The sequence below is a fragment of the Notamacropus eugenii genome, chromosome 2, assembly GCF_028372415.1.
Source record: "Notamacropus eugenii isolate mMacEug1 chromosome 2, mMacEug1.pri_v2, whole genome shotgun sequence".
Lineage (NCBI taxonomy): Eukaryota > Metazoa > Chordata > Mammalia > Diprotodontia > Macropodidae > Notamacropus > Notamacropus eugenii.
In genome coordinates this window covers 416,751,124-416,768,221 of record NC_092873.1, presented here as the reverse complement: position 1 = coordinate 416,768,221, position 17,098 = coordinate 416,751,124, and the positions used below count along the sequence as shown (strand labels likewise).

Sequence of the window (17,098 nt, the reverse complement as noted above, 5' to 3'; positions counted from 1 at the left end):
TATCAGCCTGACTGCAGGTCCAATGCTCCATCAACTACAATACCTAGCTGCCTAGGCAAAACTAATTTCTCCTGTTCGCAAAATTTCCACTATTAGCATCACTAAAGAAATAATGTGCAAAAGTTAAGGTGCATGTTTGTTCCCTCTCTCATTAACACATCAATTTAAGTAAATATTAACCAGTTAAGGCTGAAAAGATGAGAAGCAATGCAGACTTCAGGGAGAAATTCAAAGTAACAAGTTCAACGAAGAAGAACCACTGGGTTTAGAGACATGAAGTGGTGGATGGGACAAACAGGATGAAGGTGTAGAAAAGGGAGATGGTTTTTATCACAGACGTGCACATATTTACCTGTTTTTTAGTTGCAGGATACTTAATATCAAGAATTAATTCCTTTACTTCAGTTTCAACTAAATCTGAAAAGTTAAATTTTAAATTATGATAATTTTGCAAAAGTTCACATTACATATGAGCTTTTCTATAAATTTTTAGATCACCTTCCATTCTTTTAAGTTTATAATAAACTCCTAATGTGTAAATGTAGGTCAACTGAATTTACAGATAAATTCTAAGATGTAGGTATAAATTATTAAGGATTTGGAGTATACTCATTAGTTCTATTGCTATTTTTAAATGATCCAAACTATTCAAAAATAAATTCTTTTTAAGGACACTTACCAAGATTTGGAGTTTTCATTTTCAGTAAAGTTGCTAGTTTCTTCACTAAGTGCAGATCCTTGGCTCGTTCACTCTTCTTATCACTTAAGACAATAAATGAATACTTATTTTAAAATGAAGAAGAATGAAGTCTCTTAAATCTAAAAGGTTTGAAGTTTTTGTCTTCATTTTTTTTTTACTTTTTGTATGCCATTATTAAAGATATCAATTAAATAATTTAAAAAAAGCTCTTTGTTGGTTAAGAAAAAAAAAGTTTACAGAGGCAAATTCAACAGAAAATAGATAATAAACCTTACCTTAATGCTAAATGGAAAGGAACATTAACTGTTTTTATGCTTTCAGACACTGGATCAACAAGACAGATCTGGTAAGTCTGTGGCTGCCAATTCTGACTGGTAACATTATTTAAACCCATTATTTTATAACCAGGATACAGTAACCTACAAAAACCACATACCAATACGGTAAATACACTGAAGAAAGGAAAAATTGCCAAAGTGAACTTCTGTTAGAATTAAGGATGCCTATGAAAATATTTATTGAGAAGCATTAATCAATTCTACAGTTATTAATATCAGAAAAAGAAAGCTATCACGATTCAACTAACAAGGATTTAATTTTCATTTAAAAAATTACCTAAAAAAGAAAATGCCCATTATTCAATTAGAGTTAAGCATGCAATCAGTTTTTTCATAGCAAAAAGACAATTTTCTCTATCTTTCAGAACAATAGTAGCATGGTATTAAGAACAGTCTAAAGTAGAGTTTTAAGACCTGAATTCTGACACACAGGAGCCATGTAACCTTGGCTCACTTGTATGAGTTTCATGTTTCTCAACCACAAGATGAAGGAATGTGTCAGTAAACTCTAAGTATGCACTTATGCTGTGACAAGCACTGTGCAAACAAGAAAAGAAGATAAAGTTCCTTGTTTATGATCAAAGAGGGGAAGACAACACAAAAAGAAAGCTAAAAAGGGCAAGGGTAGGGTACCCAGTACAGGGGCATAAAGTCCAGTAAATGGAGGGAAGCTTTGGGAAATGAAGAGCTGAATGGTCTATGTGAGCACTCTTTAAATGAAGGCTTTGGGAGGAGTGGGACTGGACTATCTCTTCCAAAGCCTACAATACTACAAGTCTTTGGGATTTCAAAGTTTAGGGGATTGGGACAGGGCAGGGAGAAAATGATGCCTGGAAGTTTTTGTGGCCCACTAGCTCAAAGAGTCAACATCATGATATGGCAGCCAAGAGAGCTAACATTATCAGAGATAATACAATAAGAGAGAGGCAACAGTATCCAATAATAAAGAGATGATAGATAGCACTGCAGCAGTCTGCCATGGTCAGACCACATCTGAAATATTCTGTTCGATTCTGGATGGTACACTTTAGGAAAAAAATAGCTAAGATAGCATTCACAGGAGGGCACCCTGAATGTTAAAGTCCATGCTATATGAGAAGAGATTTGAGAAAACAGAGTTTATCCTAGAAAAGCTGAGAAAACTTAGGGGGTGGGAGGAGACAGAGAAAAGGGGGAGAGGAGAAATAATGGCTTTGTATTGGCTGGATCCCAGGCCTGAAATGCTCTTCCATCTCACCCCTGCCATTCAGAATTCTGGGTTTCCTTTAAGCTCAAATGCTACCTTCAGCATATCTTTCCTGGTTTTTCCAGCTGCTAGAGCCTCCCCCCTCTAAGGTTACTTTCCTTTTATTCTGTTTGTAATTTCCTGTCTTCACACCATTCATTCTGCTTTTGGCCTATTATTCTCATCTCCTTCTCACTAGAACCTTGAAGTCTGCTCATGAGTCCCCCACCTCTAAAAGGGGAACTTTTGCCTTACCTTGCTAGGGCCCAAGTCTCTGGCCACTTCCTAGCCATTCATATCATGCCTTCTACTCTTCTACTATTATCCCCCTTAAATTTTTTTCCATTTCATTTTTTTGTTACATTTTAAGTTCCAAACTGTCTTCTTCACTCCCCAACCCACACTAGAGAAGGCTACCATTTGACACAGAAACACACACACACACACCGCTACCTCATACTATGCATCCTTATCTTTTTCTCAAGGATTCTACCCTTGGATTACTTGGATCTGATGGTGAAATTTCTCTTACCTTTTAGGGAGTCCAGGTTTCTAAGCCTCTTCCTAACCATCTCCACAATGTGCTAATTGTCCCCTCCCTTTTTGAGCACCTTTTATGTGTTTCCCCCATTAGAAAGTATGCTCCTTGAAGGCAAGAACTTGCTTATGTTTGTATCCTCAGTGCTTAGCATGTATCTAGAGCTTAAATGCTTGCTCTATCTTTCTGTCTATCCATCTCATGTATATGCCTATTTATTTTCAGGTTTCCCCTATTAGAACATGAGCTCCTTGAGGGCAGACTTTACTTCTGTCTTTCTTTTTCTATCTCCAACACTTAGCATGGTTCTAGGCACACAGTAAGCACTTAATAAATGCCTGTTGACTGAATCCCTTCTACTTCATATCTAATAAGTGGTCATTCCAGCTATTATTTAAAGATGTCATGTCATTAGGAATCCATTACCTACCAAGACAATTCACTGCTTTTGGTTAGCATAGTAGTGGGAATTTTTTCTTTATATCAAGCTAAATTGGCTCCTTTGCGATTTTTACCCATATCTATCATCTGGGGCAAGGCAGATCAGATCTAATCCCTCTTCTGGTTATGGTACTTTCCATGGAACTCAGGCTAAAATGCCAGTGAGAACAACCAATCAATTTCCAAAGGCTTACTGGGGATCCAGTATTAAAGAATTAACATTATCTCTTATCTCAAGTAACTTCTAAGTATAGTAGTTTCTTCCACATGCAGGGGTTAGTGGCATGGCACCCCCACGATTTGGAAAATTTGTGTAAAATTCTTTGGCCAAGCTGTTAATTCTATTTTTATATCTTTTATGGCCCTCCCTTGGTACCAGAGAAGAAGTCCAAACGTTTTCTTTTATGAAGAATTTACAGTAAAGTGTTTTTGGTCATGGACTTTGTGTTGTCTGCTAGGCTCCACTTGTCATCTGCAGCTTTTGCAAATTCCCCCAAAATTCCCATTTAATTTCTTATGCCAACCAGCCATATACTGAAACCTCAGTGGAGAAACCAGCAACATGGAAGGGATAACTCTAGCTTATTTTTAAATTTAAAATATTTCTTTGTTTTCAATCAGCAAAATAAGTTGTTTCTCACCTACAATGTTTCCCCACGTTAAAAGCTCCCACTCTGGGGCCCTGTTGAGTGCTCCACACTTCCAGAATCCCTCTTCTTGGAGCATAGATCACTAGAAATTGAGCCACTCTGCTTGGGCCTTGTGTATTTCCAAAAGGAGAGAAATCCATCTTTTCTGATTCTCTTTCATGAAGGTCTTCTACAATTTGGATCCATCCAATTTGGGCATCACGGTAGCCTTAGAGAAAAATGAAGAGATGAAATAATTTTATCTAAATGTACTGGTTTTCACAATTTTAGTGATGATAATCCCTCTATTAGATTCATACAAGTTATTTAAGTATTTGATCATATTATAAAAAGGATAAGGATGTTGATGATTCCTGCATTGCATGATAGGCTTACTGAATGATCTTTCTAAGTCTAAGATTTTATGATTCTGTTAATCTTTATAAGAATTTAACTCTTCTTTCTACATACATTAAAGCACAGCTCTAATGCTACAATCCTTCCCCTACTCCCATAACCTTGCCTAAGAGCCTAAGAGCCCAGTCAGAAGTTATCTTTCTCTCTACTGACTTATCAATCAGAAAAGTTATTGGTGTGGTAGCCACACTAATTAAGGCTATGTGTCTGTGACAGTCCTGTTGTATTCTACCCTGGCAAGACCACATCTAGAGTTCTAGGTTTAGTTTTGGGTGTCACCTTTTAGAAGTTACACTGATGAAGGTTTAGAATGGGTTGACCAGGCTGGTGAAGAGCCTCAAGTTCTTGCCACATAAGAATTAGTTGAAGGATCTGTAGTTTTTAACTTTTTATGCCTCTACTGACTCCTGTATTTTTATATCAAATTTTCTACTCAGCTCTGATCTTTTCATCAAGACATTCAAAAATGTCTTGAAATCCTCTATTTCATTAAAGATTCATTTTTTTCCCCAAATGATTACTTAGAATATAATGAATATGGTCTTTTTTTAAATTCTTTCTCACTTTTGAGCTTCTATTTCCTTATAGTATTCTTGGGCAGCATGGTGAGGTGGCACAATGAACAGAGTGTACAGTACAGTCTAAGTTCAAATCTAGCCTCAAACAGTGACCCTGGGCAAGTCACTTAACCTTGTTTGCCTCAATTTACTCATCCGTCAAGAAGGAAATGGCAAACCACTCCCTTTGCCAAGAAGACCCAAAATGGGGTCACAAAGAGTCAAATATAACTGAAATGACTGCAGAACAATATGCATACTTGGCTACTAGCTCGAAGGCAGCTAATAAGCTAATATGGCTCTAACAGATATACTTTGCCTTATTTTGCCTAGAATCATGCTTCGACTTCACTTCCTAGCTACTACCTCCAAACCATGTCATTGCACATGGCACCCATCCTCACACCCATTGCTCAGATTCCCTTTATGCGTTGTCTTTTCCCTACTAGCTACTAAGCTCCTTGAAGGCAGAAACTGTCTTGATTGTTTTATTTGTGTCACCAACCCTTATCACAGTTCCTGACATGTAGAAAGCCCTTGATAAATATGTATGTATGTATCTATCTATCTATCTGTCTTTCTATTGCTTCAACCTATAACAAGCTATGAACATAATAAGGAAATTACCTTCCTTATTATATCATAGAGCCTTTAGAAGGCTGAGAACTTCTTTTACATAACTGTGTTCCTCATAGGGCTTTAGACATAGTATGTATTCCATAAATATTTGTTAAACAAACATCTCATTAATCTATTGGACTTCTTTGAAGCCTAAGTATAAAGACAGGGAGAACTAAGCTAATATTACTTAGAAGTCTTTTACCAGGTTCTATACAAAAGATTGTTAAAACAAAACAAAAAATGAATTACAATAGAATTATGGAAATGTTTTGTTATGAACACAAAACTCGGTAAAAGGAAAAGGTAAGAAAGAATTTCTTAAGTTTGTGTGCCACCTGGTAAGTCTGGTGCTACCCAGAATCAATAAACAAAAGGATAAGACTTGGCTTTGGCCTATAAAACATGATTTTACTCAATGCAAATCAATTTAATTTAATAAGTGTTTATTAAGTGACTACTGTAGTAGGGAGGCATGATGACCAAATCAATAGACTCATTAACTCATAGTGTGATGCTGCAAAAGTTATTTAACCTCTCTGAGACTCAGGTAACTCTCTAAGACAAGAAAATTGAGTTGTGACTTGTGTTGGTGTAATGTTTTCCTGCATTAGCAAAATCAGAGATTTTTCTTGTGCTGATGGATATCTAGATTGGTGAATGCCACAGCAGCAGCATAAGACATATTTACTGACTTTAAAAAGTTCAAAATTTTATTGGGATGTGATAGAACAGAAGATATTGAGAATACGAAAAATGTGAATGTACTCATCTACTTAAAAGGCTTCTTCTTCAGTGCCTCATCAAGGCAAGTAGTTCTCTGAGGCCTCAGGCTGTCATGAGCACTGGCACTGGCAGATCCTACCAAGCTAAAAAAGCTTGAGGTATAGGCCCAGGAGCAAACTGTATTCCTGTTATTTAAGGCCATCTCAGTTTAGTTCAGGGAAGCTCATCATTCAAAGGCTGGGCTGAGCAATTAACAAAGACCAATGATAAAACTAAGGAAGGAATGAGATCTGTGACAGCAGAGGGAGCACCCACACCATAAAATCACAGATGCTTGAAGTATTGAACTAAGTGTCATTGTTAAGGGTGCTATTATCTTTCTAGTCGTTCAGATTAGAAGCCTGGGTCATCTATCCTCAATTCCTCATTTACCAGTAGTTGACAGTTTTTGCTAATTCTATCTCCAAACATCTTTCATAGCTGAAACATCCTTCTATCCATTCATACTACAACTAACCCAGCTCAAGCCCTCATCACTCATAGCCCAGGGCTATTGCAATAATTTCCTAATTGGTTTCCCTGCCAAAAATCTCCCTCCTTTCCTATCTGTCCTCCACATAGTTGTCAAAATGATATTTCTAGGGCACATACTTGAAACTGTCACTTTCCTACTCAATAAATTCCAACTATTCACTTACTGTTACTCTAGGATCAAATACAAATCCCTTTATTTAGCACTAAAAGTTCTTACAACAGGACTCCAACCTATCTTTCCAACCTTATTATACATTACTTCCCTTCATACACACTTCAGTCTAAGCAAATAGAACTTCCTCTTATTTCTAATTTATGTCATTTCATTTGAATCTACATGCCTTTATATGGGTTATCCCCCACACTTGATATGGACTTCCTCCTCATTTCCCTCTCTTAGAATCAATGACTTCCTTCAAAGCCCAAGTGAAACAGTCCTTCATATATGAGGTCTTTCCTAATCACCTCAACTGCTAGTGTCCCTCCCAAGAAATCAGAGTGTACTTCAAGTCCTTTACAAGTATATGTTGTTCTTCTCAAGAAAATGTAAGAATCTTGAGAAGTCTTGAGTATTTCATTTTTTCTTTGTATCTTCATTGCCCTGTATATAACAGGTACTTAAAAAATGCTTGCTGATTGAACAAAAAATGAAGCTTTACATATGAAGTCAGAAACTTATAGTCTTTTATTTCAACAAGTGCAGAAACAAATATGTTCAAAAATAACTCAGTAAAACTTTGACAGATCTACAATGGATTATTAGGGATATTCAAACTATTCCTAATCCTTTGTAATGGGCATTATTTACAAGAAGCCTTTTGATGCCGAAGTCAGAGACAAACTTCTTTGCTAGAGTTTAAAAGTATTTCATTTGCAGGAATAGGTTAATTATGATTGGCCTAAGGGAAAAAAAAAAAAGACTTTCTAGCAATTTATCAACTGAAAGAATTAGGTAAGTTAATATTGTAATTTTAATTTAACTAGTATGGAAATTCACTCCATTGATGCAAATCAGGCATCTTTTATAGCTAATAGTCTTAGAGTGTTGCCGAGGGGCACTAAAAGGTTAAATGAATTGTCCATGCTCATTCGTTTAGTATATGTAAGAAGTAGGACTTTAGCTCAGGTTCTTTTGACTCCAATGCTCCTCCTATATTGTGTATGAGTGCATGTTTAAATATGACTAAGTCACAATCTTCATTGGTTAAGGGAATGTATGAATTATTGTCATCACAGATACACTGATCATTCATGTATTATGGAAAACAGATCCAATAATATTTCAGTTCCACAGTGGTTACCATGTTTATCTTTCAAAATAAAAATCAAAATTGAAATACAACAAAGTATTTTCAAATTCATTACAAAATATTTTAGTTAGTTGGAGGAAAGGGAAAATATCTGTTCAAATAGTGAAAAGAAAGAAGCCTCTAGATTTATCCAAGGTAGTACCTTTCCACATGCGAATTGCAAGTCCCCTCGCCACATCTAATAAAATAACTCTGCCAAAATCGTCAGTTACTGCTGCTAGTGTGTTACATGGAGAGAGACATATGCTTTCACCATGGCGCCTTGAATCAGGAAGCCCAAATCTGATATTAAAAAGAAAACACAAAAACATATCACAATCTTGTGAAGTAGGAAAAATCATTAAATATATAAACAAAAGAGTGTATTTGTTTCAACTTTTAAAAAATGAAACTTGCTTCAGATTAATATTCATTTTTGTGGGCTGATCAAATATGAATTTTTTTCTAATAAAGAGTTTTGTGCTATAATCTAGCCATCTAGAATAAGAGAATGAGCCCTTCTGGCTAGATGAGTTTTCAAAATAACTCAGCATTTTTACCTCTTTAAACATCAAAACTATTTATTTAAATCTGAATTAAAATCTTTCTAAAGTGTAGTCTCACTTCCCTACCTTCTGTAAGTAAAGCTGAGTGATGACAATCTGTCCTTCTTTTGATGATTTGGAATGAACAAAAAAATTATTTCACACTCATATACTGTCATGGCCTATTTTGAGGTATGTATATAAAATGGCACTAGAATGCTATGCTTTTTACATTCATGTGTCTACTACTTTTTCTGTCTCCTTCCTTATTTTCAAGCTGTTGTCATTTCCTTTAGTTGCCGGTATAGTCTGTAACTGATAGTCTCCTCGCTTTGAATTTGCTAAAGACCTGGAAAGCAGATAGCCATTCTTGTCAGATTTATGTATCACTTAAGAATAAATAATCTCTAAGTGAAGGACTGAAGGGTCTCCTAAGAGTAAAGTATGTGAGTGTTGATGCATAAGCTTTGTCACATCTGTTTTGTTTCCTCAGAAGTCTGGCTATGCCTTCTGTCTTACTTGCTCTTTCCTTATTCTCCTCTAAACTCTCAAACGTAGTTTTACCTAAGGTCTGTCCTTGCCTTTCCTTTTTTCTCTTCACACTTTCTCCCTTTGTAATTTCATCCACTACTATGGCTTTAATTATCATTCCTATGTAAATGACCTCCAGTCTCTTTCTTCATCTCCAATCTCTCTCCACAGGCCCAGCTCCCTATTTTCAACTACCCAAAGGATACTTCTTCCTAAAAGTTCTAACACCCCAGTATGTCTCTTACTAAATCATTATCTAACCCACCCTCAGTCTTCACTTCTCTTAAAGGCCCCACCTAGTCAACCAGACATATAATTTTAAAGTTATCTGACTCTTCTCTTTCCATCACAATGCACATTCAATCAGCTGCCAAGACCTGTCTTTTCTTTCTCCACAATCACTAGCACCCCTCCCTTCTCTCCATCCTACTATAACTGCCCCTGTTCATGCCCGTGAATATTCTTAGACTATCACAATTAGCCATTTGAATACATCTCCCTATTTACATGCTTTACTTTCTCCAATCTAGCTTTCACATCAATGCTTATATAATTTTCCTAAGATACTCTTCTGGCCATGTCACCCTTCCACCCAAAACCCATCAGTGGTTCCTTGCTGTGTACTGAATAAAGTACAAATTCTTAGTTCCAGAATCCAAGAATCTCCATGATCTAATCAATTCCAATTTGCTTTCCTAATTTTATCTCTTAGTCAAACCAGACTATCTTCATCTCCTGTTCTTGTTCTTCAGTCTCAGATCTCTATGCATTTGTTCACACAGTCCTGCATGCCTAAAATGGATCTGTCCTACTCTCCTGATAATGTCCATCTGCAGAAATCCCTCCATTCCTTCAAAGTCCAACTCTGGTGCCATCTCCTCCATGAAGCCCTTTCCTTCCCAAACCCCCCACCCCCAGTGAAAATGATCCTCAACTATTCATAGCCCTTTGAATCTCTTAATCTCTACTCTTCTTCCATTATAACCTAGTTATTTGTGATCACTACCCTCTTCCCCATTAGATGGTAAACTCCTTGAGTAGGATCTATATTATAGCTATATTTAGAATCATCATCATCATCACCACCATGATTTCACATTTCTCTAATTTTCTCTAATGCTTTAAGATTTATAAAGTCCTTTCAAAATAGTCCTATGAAAGAAGCAGGGCAAATAGGAGACACATTTTAAAGATGAGGAAACTAAAGCTCAAAGAAAAAGTTAAGGGTCCCTAGAGTAGCACCTTTCACATTTCATATAATTAATAAATATTTCATTAGTCTTTTTTGTCTTTCCTGGTTCTCAAAGCTGATGCACTAAACTTTAAATAATAGTTCTTAAGAAGGATCTACTAAAGAGAAAGAAATCGAATTTAAATGGTATTTTCTTTCCTGACTCTAGCTTATCTTACTTAATAATAAATGAGCAGAAAATAAAAAACAGAAGGAATAAATACACAGACTATTATGTAATACAACTAATATATTCCAGGCCAACACAAGCTGACACTGATGCAAGCTCACATATCTTTATCATTTTCTTTGATTCTATTATTAATAATTAAACAAATGAATTAAATTTTGGCCAAAGCAGCTATCTGTGTTATTGTTGTTTCACATCTGTCATTTCATCAATGTGGAGACCTCCTAGTGAGAAAATTCTTTCCACCACTGCAAATCGACAACTTTAATAGTACTTACAGTTTTAAGAGTTACTGGGCCATCAAAGGGTTACAGTGGCTTGCCCATGGTCACACAATTTGCACATGGTCATAAAGTATGAATCAGAGACAAGACTAGAACTCAGGTCTTCCTAATCCCAAGGTCATGTTGTTTCTCTTAGTGACATGCTATTATAATTTTTTAAGAAAGGAATTCAGTGGTTTTTTACTGAACTAATTTTATATTACAACAAAGAGAGAAAAAAGTAAATATTTCAATTGGTATCTTAACAGCTCTAAAGAATGGGCAGAATGATGGACAATCAACGATAAATGAATTGGGAATGTGCAAAAATTACAATATTCAACAGTCAAAACTTATAAAAATACATATCAGACTTGCCTTACAGCTAATGGTGTTGCTGGTTCAACTTTTGGTTTCTGCTTTTGAATAGCTTCCTCTTCATGCTTACTCTTCCAACCAAGCCAGCCACTTGAAACAAAATGAATTAAAAATAACACTAATGATTCTAAAACAATGAAATACAGTCCTAAAAACAAAACTAAGTGCATCTGAAGTGATTTTGAATTCCATTACCTGGCAGCATTAAATAAGGCAGAAGTCAGTTTACTTGCAACTGCTAAAGCAACATGAGACAGCAATGGTTGTGAACTTCCCTAAGGAAATAACAAAGGAACACAAATTTTAAACCTAAGAAAACAAATAAGAAAAGACAACCATCCTTACATTAAAAATCTGGCATCAGATCAAGTCTTTTAAAAATAATCTAAAGTCAAAGAGTTTTGGAAGAGTGGTCAAGTCTACTCTAACAAAAACGGAGAGTTCACCTCAAGATACACTTATAGTTTTACTTTAAAAGAGAACCTAATTTCCAACGTACAATGTATTTAAGAGTACAGTTATCAGGAAAAAGTCTACTCTTTCTTTTTTCCCTTCCAAACTGAGGCTCCCCTCCCACTTTTTAATAAAGTACTAATGGATTACCCATCTATACTCAAGTAGATCTCATAATACCTATATATAAAATGTTCAGGGAATTTTGAGGGTGTTTTTTACATGAGAAATGAAGTGGTGCCAAATCTGACACCAAATCTTAGCCAAAATTTTAACAACCTTGAAAAAGAAGTAATGTTTAGAAGTTATAGGAGCGAAAATATGTTCTTCTGAAAGCTTACTTTCTCTCTCCTTGCAAATGTTCCTTCTCTCAAATTCCCTGTTCATTATCATCATCAGTTCTGAAGCTTATTGTCTGTTTATCCAGGAAGGTATTAAAATTCAGGTTTGAAAAGTACAAATAACATAAGGACATCAGAAATTTGAGAACATCAAAAAACAAAGTGTTTTAGAAATTGAGATTTGGAGGAAAAGGCACTGAGACCTTAATTTCAGTATGAGTTTCATTATTAAGTAATTTTGATAGATCAGTTTTTTAAATACAGGGATTTTTTTTTTGTAACCCTGCTATTCAAAAGTTTTGTTTCTGTCAAACATAATGGGTGTACAATTCTGGGGAAATTAAGACACCAATCCCTCTCGTGGTGCTACAGGCAATTCTCTAAGTTCTAGGGAAATAGGATGTTTCTTCACTAGAAATTCCCTCTACCAATGAAATTATATTTCTAGAGTTGTTGTTTTTTTTTTAAAGAAATGTTGTTTTAGAGCTAAAGATATTGAACTAATCACCTCTTTTTAAAAACATGAAGTTTATGAAAATGGTCCAAGAAGTAAAAGATATATCACGTTAGTCTGACTAGACCACTTAAAATATAAACTGTATCCCTAAAATAACATCACAACAAAAGTTATAATTACACAAAATTACCAATAACACACACTGACCTAGAAATCTGATTTCTTTTCTAAAAACTAAAACCACCTTTCCCCCTTCAAAAATGTAAAGCATCATTGTAAAGAATATACAAAAGTAGGTAAACAAACATGGAAAGTTGAATCAGAGTCACACAGATACATCATTTTCTTTTTGCCTCTTCTCTTACTCCACTCCCTGGGCATCCCTTGCTCAACTACAAAACTTAGAAAACCCACTATTCTAGGTCATCTGCCAGTCCTGCCCATGACACTGAACTTCACAGGGCCTGTGAAGCTTCAAACAGCAGTCATTTTAATCATCTCTCAGCAAGTAAGAAATAAAGCCTGAGCTACGGGATAAAGTACTAACTTCTAGAAAGAAAACTCTCCCCAAGATCCCTTTCTACCTACCACATCTACTGGTTTACTATAATCTCCAAAATGTGAGAAGCAAGGGAGATATGATGAGCTTTCTAGTGAAATTTCTGTATCCAAAGGGACTCTGAACAGGGATGAATGCAGTTTCTCTGAACATGTAAGCAAGGAGGGATATGAAATCTGTTACCTTGAAGCAACACAGGTATGTGACAGCAACAGATTCCTTAGCACCTTTTCAGACTAACAGAAAAGCTTTCAGTAGATGTTTTTGTCTGAAAGACCACGAAATTTTAAGCTATATCTAAGCTACTAAAAAGCACCATTATCTAGACTACACTCAGGTATGTCAGATTTGGGGTAAAGTGTGGCCTATGTTCATACTAATTTAGAATACTGAAATCACAAAATGAGTATTTCATGTGCATATAATACAGAAGAGAAGACCAGAAACTATTCATCAGCAATAAGAAATAATTCACATTCAATTTTAGGTCCATAAGAAATTTTCTTCTTATTTTCAAAGTGAATAAAACATTTATGTGGTTTTCAGTTTATTAAGAGAAAGATGCACATAAGATTTCCTGCTGATGACCATGCTTTGAGTGATTTTCTTTAGCATATCTAAATACAGCAATCAAGATAATTTCTGTAAATAAAAAATACATTTAAAAACATTTGTAGCCTCATGAAATAAATATCAAGCATGTCAATAAGACAAAAAAAAGAATTTCTCAAAAAGAATCTGTCTTGTTTAAAACAAAAACAAAACCTGTCTGGCAATGTCAAGTAATCAACTTGCTGTCAAACAGTTGCTTGAGTTTAACTTAAATTTTCCATCAAGAATATTATATAATATACTTAAATTCTTCTGTTGTAAAATAAATATTAATCTTCCAAGGTACCATTGCTAAAAATAATTTTGAACCTTTTTTTAAAATAGATAACTAAAAAGTTTGACATAAAAGTAAATTTCTAAAAATAATGATAATTCACAGAGATTTCTATGCAGATAAAAACAGGTAAGAAGAAAAGAGGTTAAAAAGTCAAAATGTTTACCTTAATCATTATTATTTATGGAATACATACCTCTAAAGCATAGAAGAAACCAGTAAATGGATTTGACCCAACAGTAATGTACTGAGACATTGCAGGTGGACTATTTTTTATTGCTGCATTAAATCCACCTATATTGGAAGCAGTTTTCATTTGATCAAATGGTGATAGTGTCATGATTCCTATGACAAAATAGTAATATTAAAATTGCTGAAATAATGTTATTTCATACTGCTAAATTTTTAGTTAAGATTTATTTTTGAATATAGTAAAATGCAAAGCAATGAGTTGTGGAAAGATCATTAAATCTAAGGTCAGAGGATCTTAGTTTGAATACTGGTTCTACAGCTTTACTAGTTGTGTGACACTGGGAAAATTACAACCCTTCTGAATCTTAGTTTCCTTATCCGTAAAATGAATAGGATGAACTAGAGTATGTGTAAAGTCTCTTCTAGCTCTTGGCCCTACGATATCTATACTTAGTTTTACTAAATAAAACACAAAGACTTTTAAAGTTTTTTAAATGCTGGAGAGTTATGTTTCTATTCATTTTGACAAGTTTTGACAAAAAAGAGAATCCAATAAAACAGTCTAAAAATATTTAAAGAATTACTACACATTAACATTAGTAATCCATCTTTCCTGATTCTAAGGAATATGTCAAAAATGTTTCATGTATACGGTTTCAACAAGCGATTCTGTAAACCAAGGATCTTCAATCTTTTTTTTTCTTAATGAATAAGTGGCTTTTTACTTTCAAAGTATTTAACATACCCATGGGAGCTATATGTGCTCACCATCCCACACTGGAAAAAAAGGAAAAGAGGAAGCACTGCTCTTGGTTGTGTTTGTCTCCCTCAAGACAAAGTGAGTAGGGGATGGCAAACAGCCTACTGATCTACTAGGCAGGTCAAGACCTGATGGTTAGAGCACCTTTGGTTTAGTAAATTGAAGCACACAGAGTAATCTTCAAACTGCCAAGCCTTGTTAAAGGTTGGCCAATTTCAACAACTAAGTATGCTTAACTCAGGCTTGTAAAATTATTATTTTTAGATTTACAAGCAATGTATTTATTACTTAGCATTCTTTTTATAAACCTGATGCATATCTACTAGGCACAATACTGGTGAATTTAAAGGCTATGAGTACCACTTGGGTCATGGCATATACATGGTCCTTTAAAGCTTTAAACAGTTCCAAAAGCATAGTGTTGGTATATACACTGAATATAAAATAAGAAACTTACCAACTGTAAATCTTAAAAACAAAAACCCTAACCTCAAGCTAACTCTTTACCAAAGACAGAAATCAAGAAGTTCAGGTGCTGCTGCTTAGGCAAATATAAAGTGAAGCACTACCAAGTTAGCAAATATAAATAGAATAAATAAAATTTTCAAATGAAATCTTAGAGTTTATAATAGTTAACACAGCAATATAAGAGTTAATAGATAAGTTTATCTTGTGAATGTATATATGTATATTGTATAAAAATAACCACTAATACTATATACCTTAAAGACCAGAGTCTATAGACTAATAGGTTCTACCTCTAGTCTGAAGATCTCTAAGATTGAAAGGGTAAGGAGTCAGGTTGTGAAGAGCCTGGATATGTGGGGTAAATGAGTGGAGAGTCAAGGATGACACTTAGGTTGTGAGCCTGGGTGACTGGGAAGATCACTGGGTGACTAGCCCCTTTAACAATAACAGGAAAAGTTGGAAGAAGGCATATTACTTTTTCCCCAGCTTCTCTCCTGCTGAATACTCAAACCTAGTTAAACAAATACTCCTCTAAAGAAGTAATTCAAATGGCATTGATTCTTTTTTGGAGGGAGAGTGAGAGAATGAGGACATAAACGGAAGAGAGAAAGGAATAATAATAAAGTCTTATAAACAATTAACAGGTTCTAACAAAATGATATTATTAAAATTAAAAATTGCGATTAAATTTGAAGTTTTTTACTGCTTTAATTCACTATTCCTAATGCTTTGCATTACTTCTGATTAGACAGTAACTACACTTTTAAATTTGCTTAATCTGTTTTTAATGACAGGAATTTAGTTTGAAGGCTATATTTCTGAGGGACTGAACTATTAAAGGGTTTAAATATTTCTGAGGAAAAATGAGGCCAACTGGTAAATAAGAAAAGTCAGCTATCCCATACATGCTTTTTAAAAACATACTAATGGTATAGGTCATATGTTTAACATTAAAACTGTAAAGATACCTTACTCTCCATTATTTTAGACATGAAGTTATGTGACCTTGTATGACTGCTTCAACCTATGAATTTTTTCACTAAGAACATGAGATCTTTCTTTCTGCAGAGCATGTAGTCTCTTCTCATTAATTATTCATAGTCCCTACTCATTTTTTCTTAAACATCTAGAACTGAATGTCTTATGGGCAAAACAGAATTTTATTATTTTTTCAAAATTTCTGCCCTCTTCTCAACTTCCCTATTACTGTCACAGACACCACCATCCTCCCAGTAGTGATGGCTCATAATCTGTCATCCTTAACTCTTCACTCTCACTCACCCCAAAGCATATCCAATCTTTTGCCAAATCTTTCATTTCCATCTTCACAACTTTTCTCATATGTCCCCATTTCTCCACTCCAACAGTCACTGCCCTGGTTCATGTCTGTATCACTTCTTAACTAAATTATGATAATTATCTTCTAATCAATCTCCCTGCCTTGTTTCTCCTGATTCTAATCCACGCTCCTCTCAGCAGCCAAAGATTTCTCTCAAGTGTAGATGTAACCATGTCTCTCCTACTCAATGAACTCCAGCCTCCCTAAGTTAGAATCTTTGTATGGCAAATTAAATCCTTTTACAACCTGGTTCTTTCTTCTTTTTCCAGTTTCCTTTTCCCCTTATTTCACTCCATACTCTTTATGATTCAGCTACCGTGACTGGATTCCTGGCTGTTGCTCCAGCTCCAATTTGTTGGTCTTTGTCCTTCAGTCCCTCATGCCTGAACTGCTCTGCCTTCTTACCTCTGCCTTTTAGTTCTTCTGACTTTCTTTGAGACTCAGCTTACATTCTAATTTCCCCAGGAGGCCTTAACACTGTACTTCCAGCAGC

General features: G+C 35.1%; 1 protein-coding gene across 1 annotated transcript in view; it reads right to left on the bottom strand.

The window, feature by feature from the left end:
* The window catches only part of RAB3GAP2 (RAB3 GTPase activating non-catalytic protein subunit 2), a 107,581-nt gene that overhangs the window by 47,175 nt on the left and 43,308 nt on the right, over positions 1-17,098 (bottom strand). Inside the window, exons 10-17 of the mRNA XM_072647801.1 lie at positions 14,043-14,191; positions 11,346-11,425; positions 11,151-11,240; positions 8,176-8,315; positions 3,884-4,100; positions 976-1,119; positions 680-762; positions 353-417 (exon numbers count right to left, since the gene is read on the bottom strand). Of these exons, the coding sequence (XP_072503902.1) occupies positions 353-417; positions 680-762; positions 976-1,119; positions 3,884-4,100; positions 8,176-8,315; positions 11,151-11,240; positions 11,346-11,425; positions 14,043-14,191 (968 nt within the window). The remainder of the gene's footprint in view (positions 1-352; positions 418-679; positions 763-975; positions 1,120-3,883; positions 4,101-8,175; positions 8,316-11,150; positions 11,241-11,345; positions 11,426-14,042; positions 14,192-17,098) is intronic.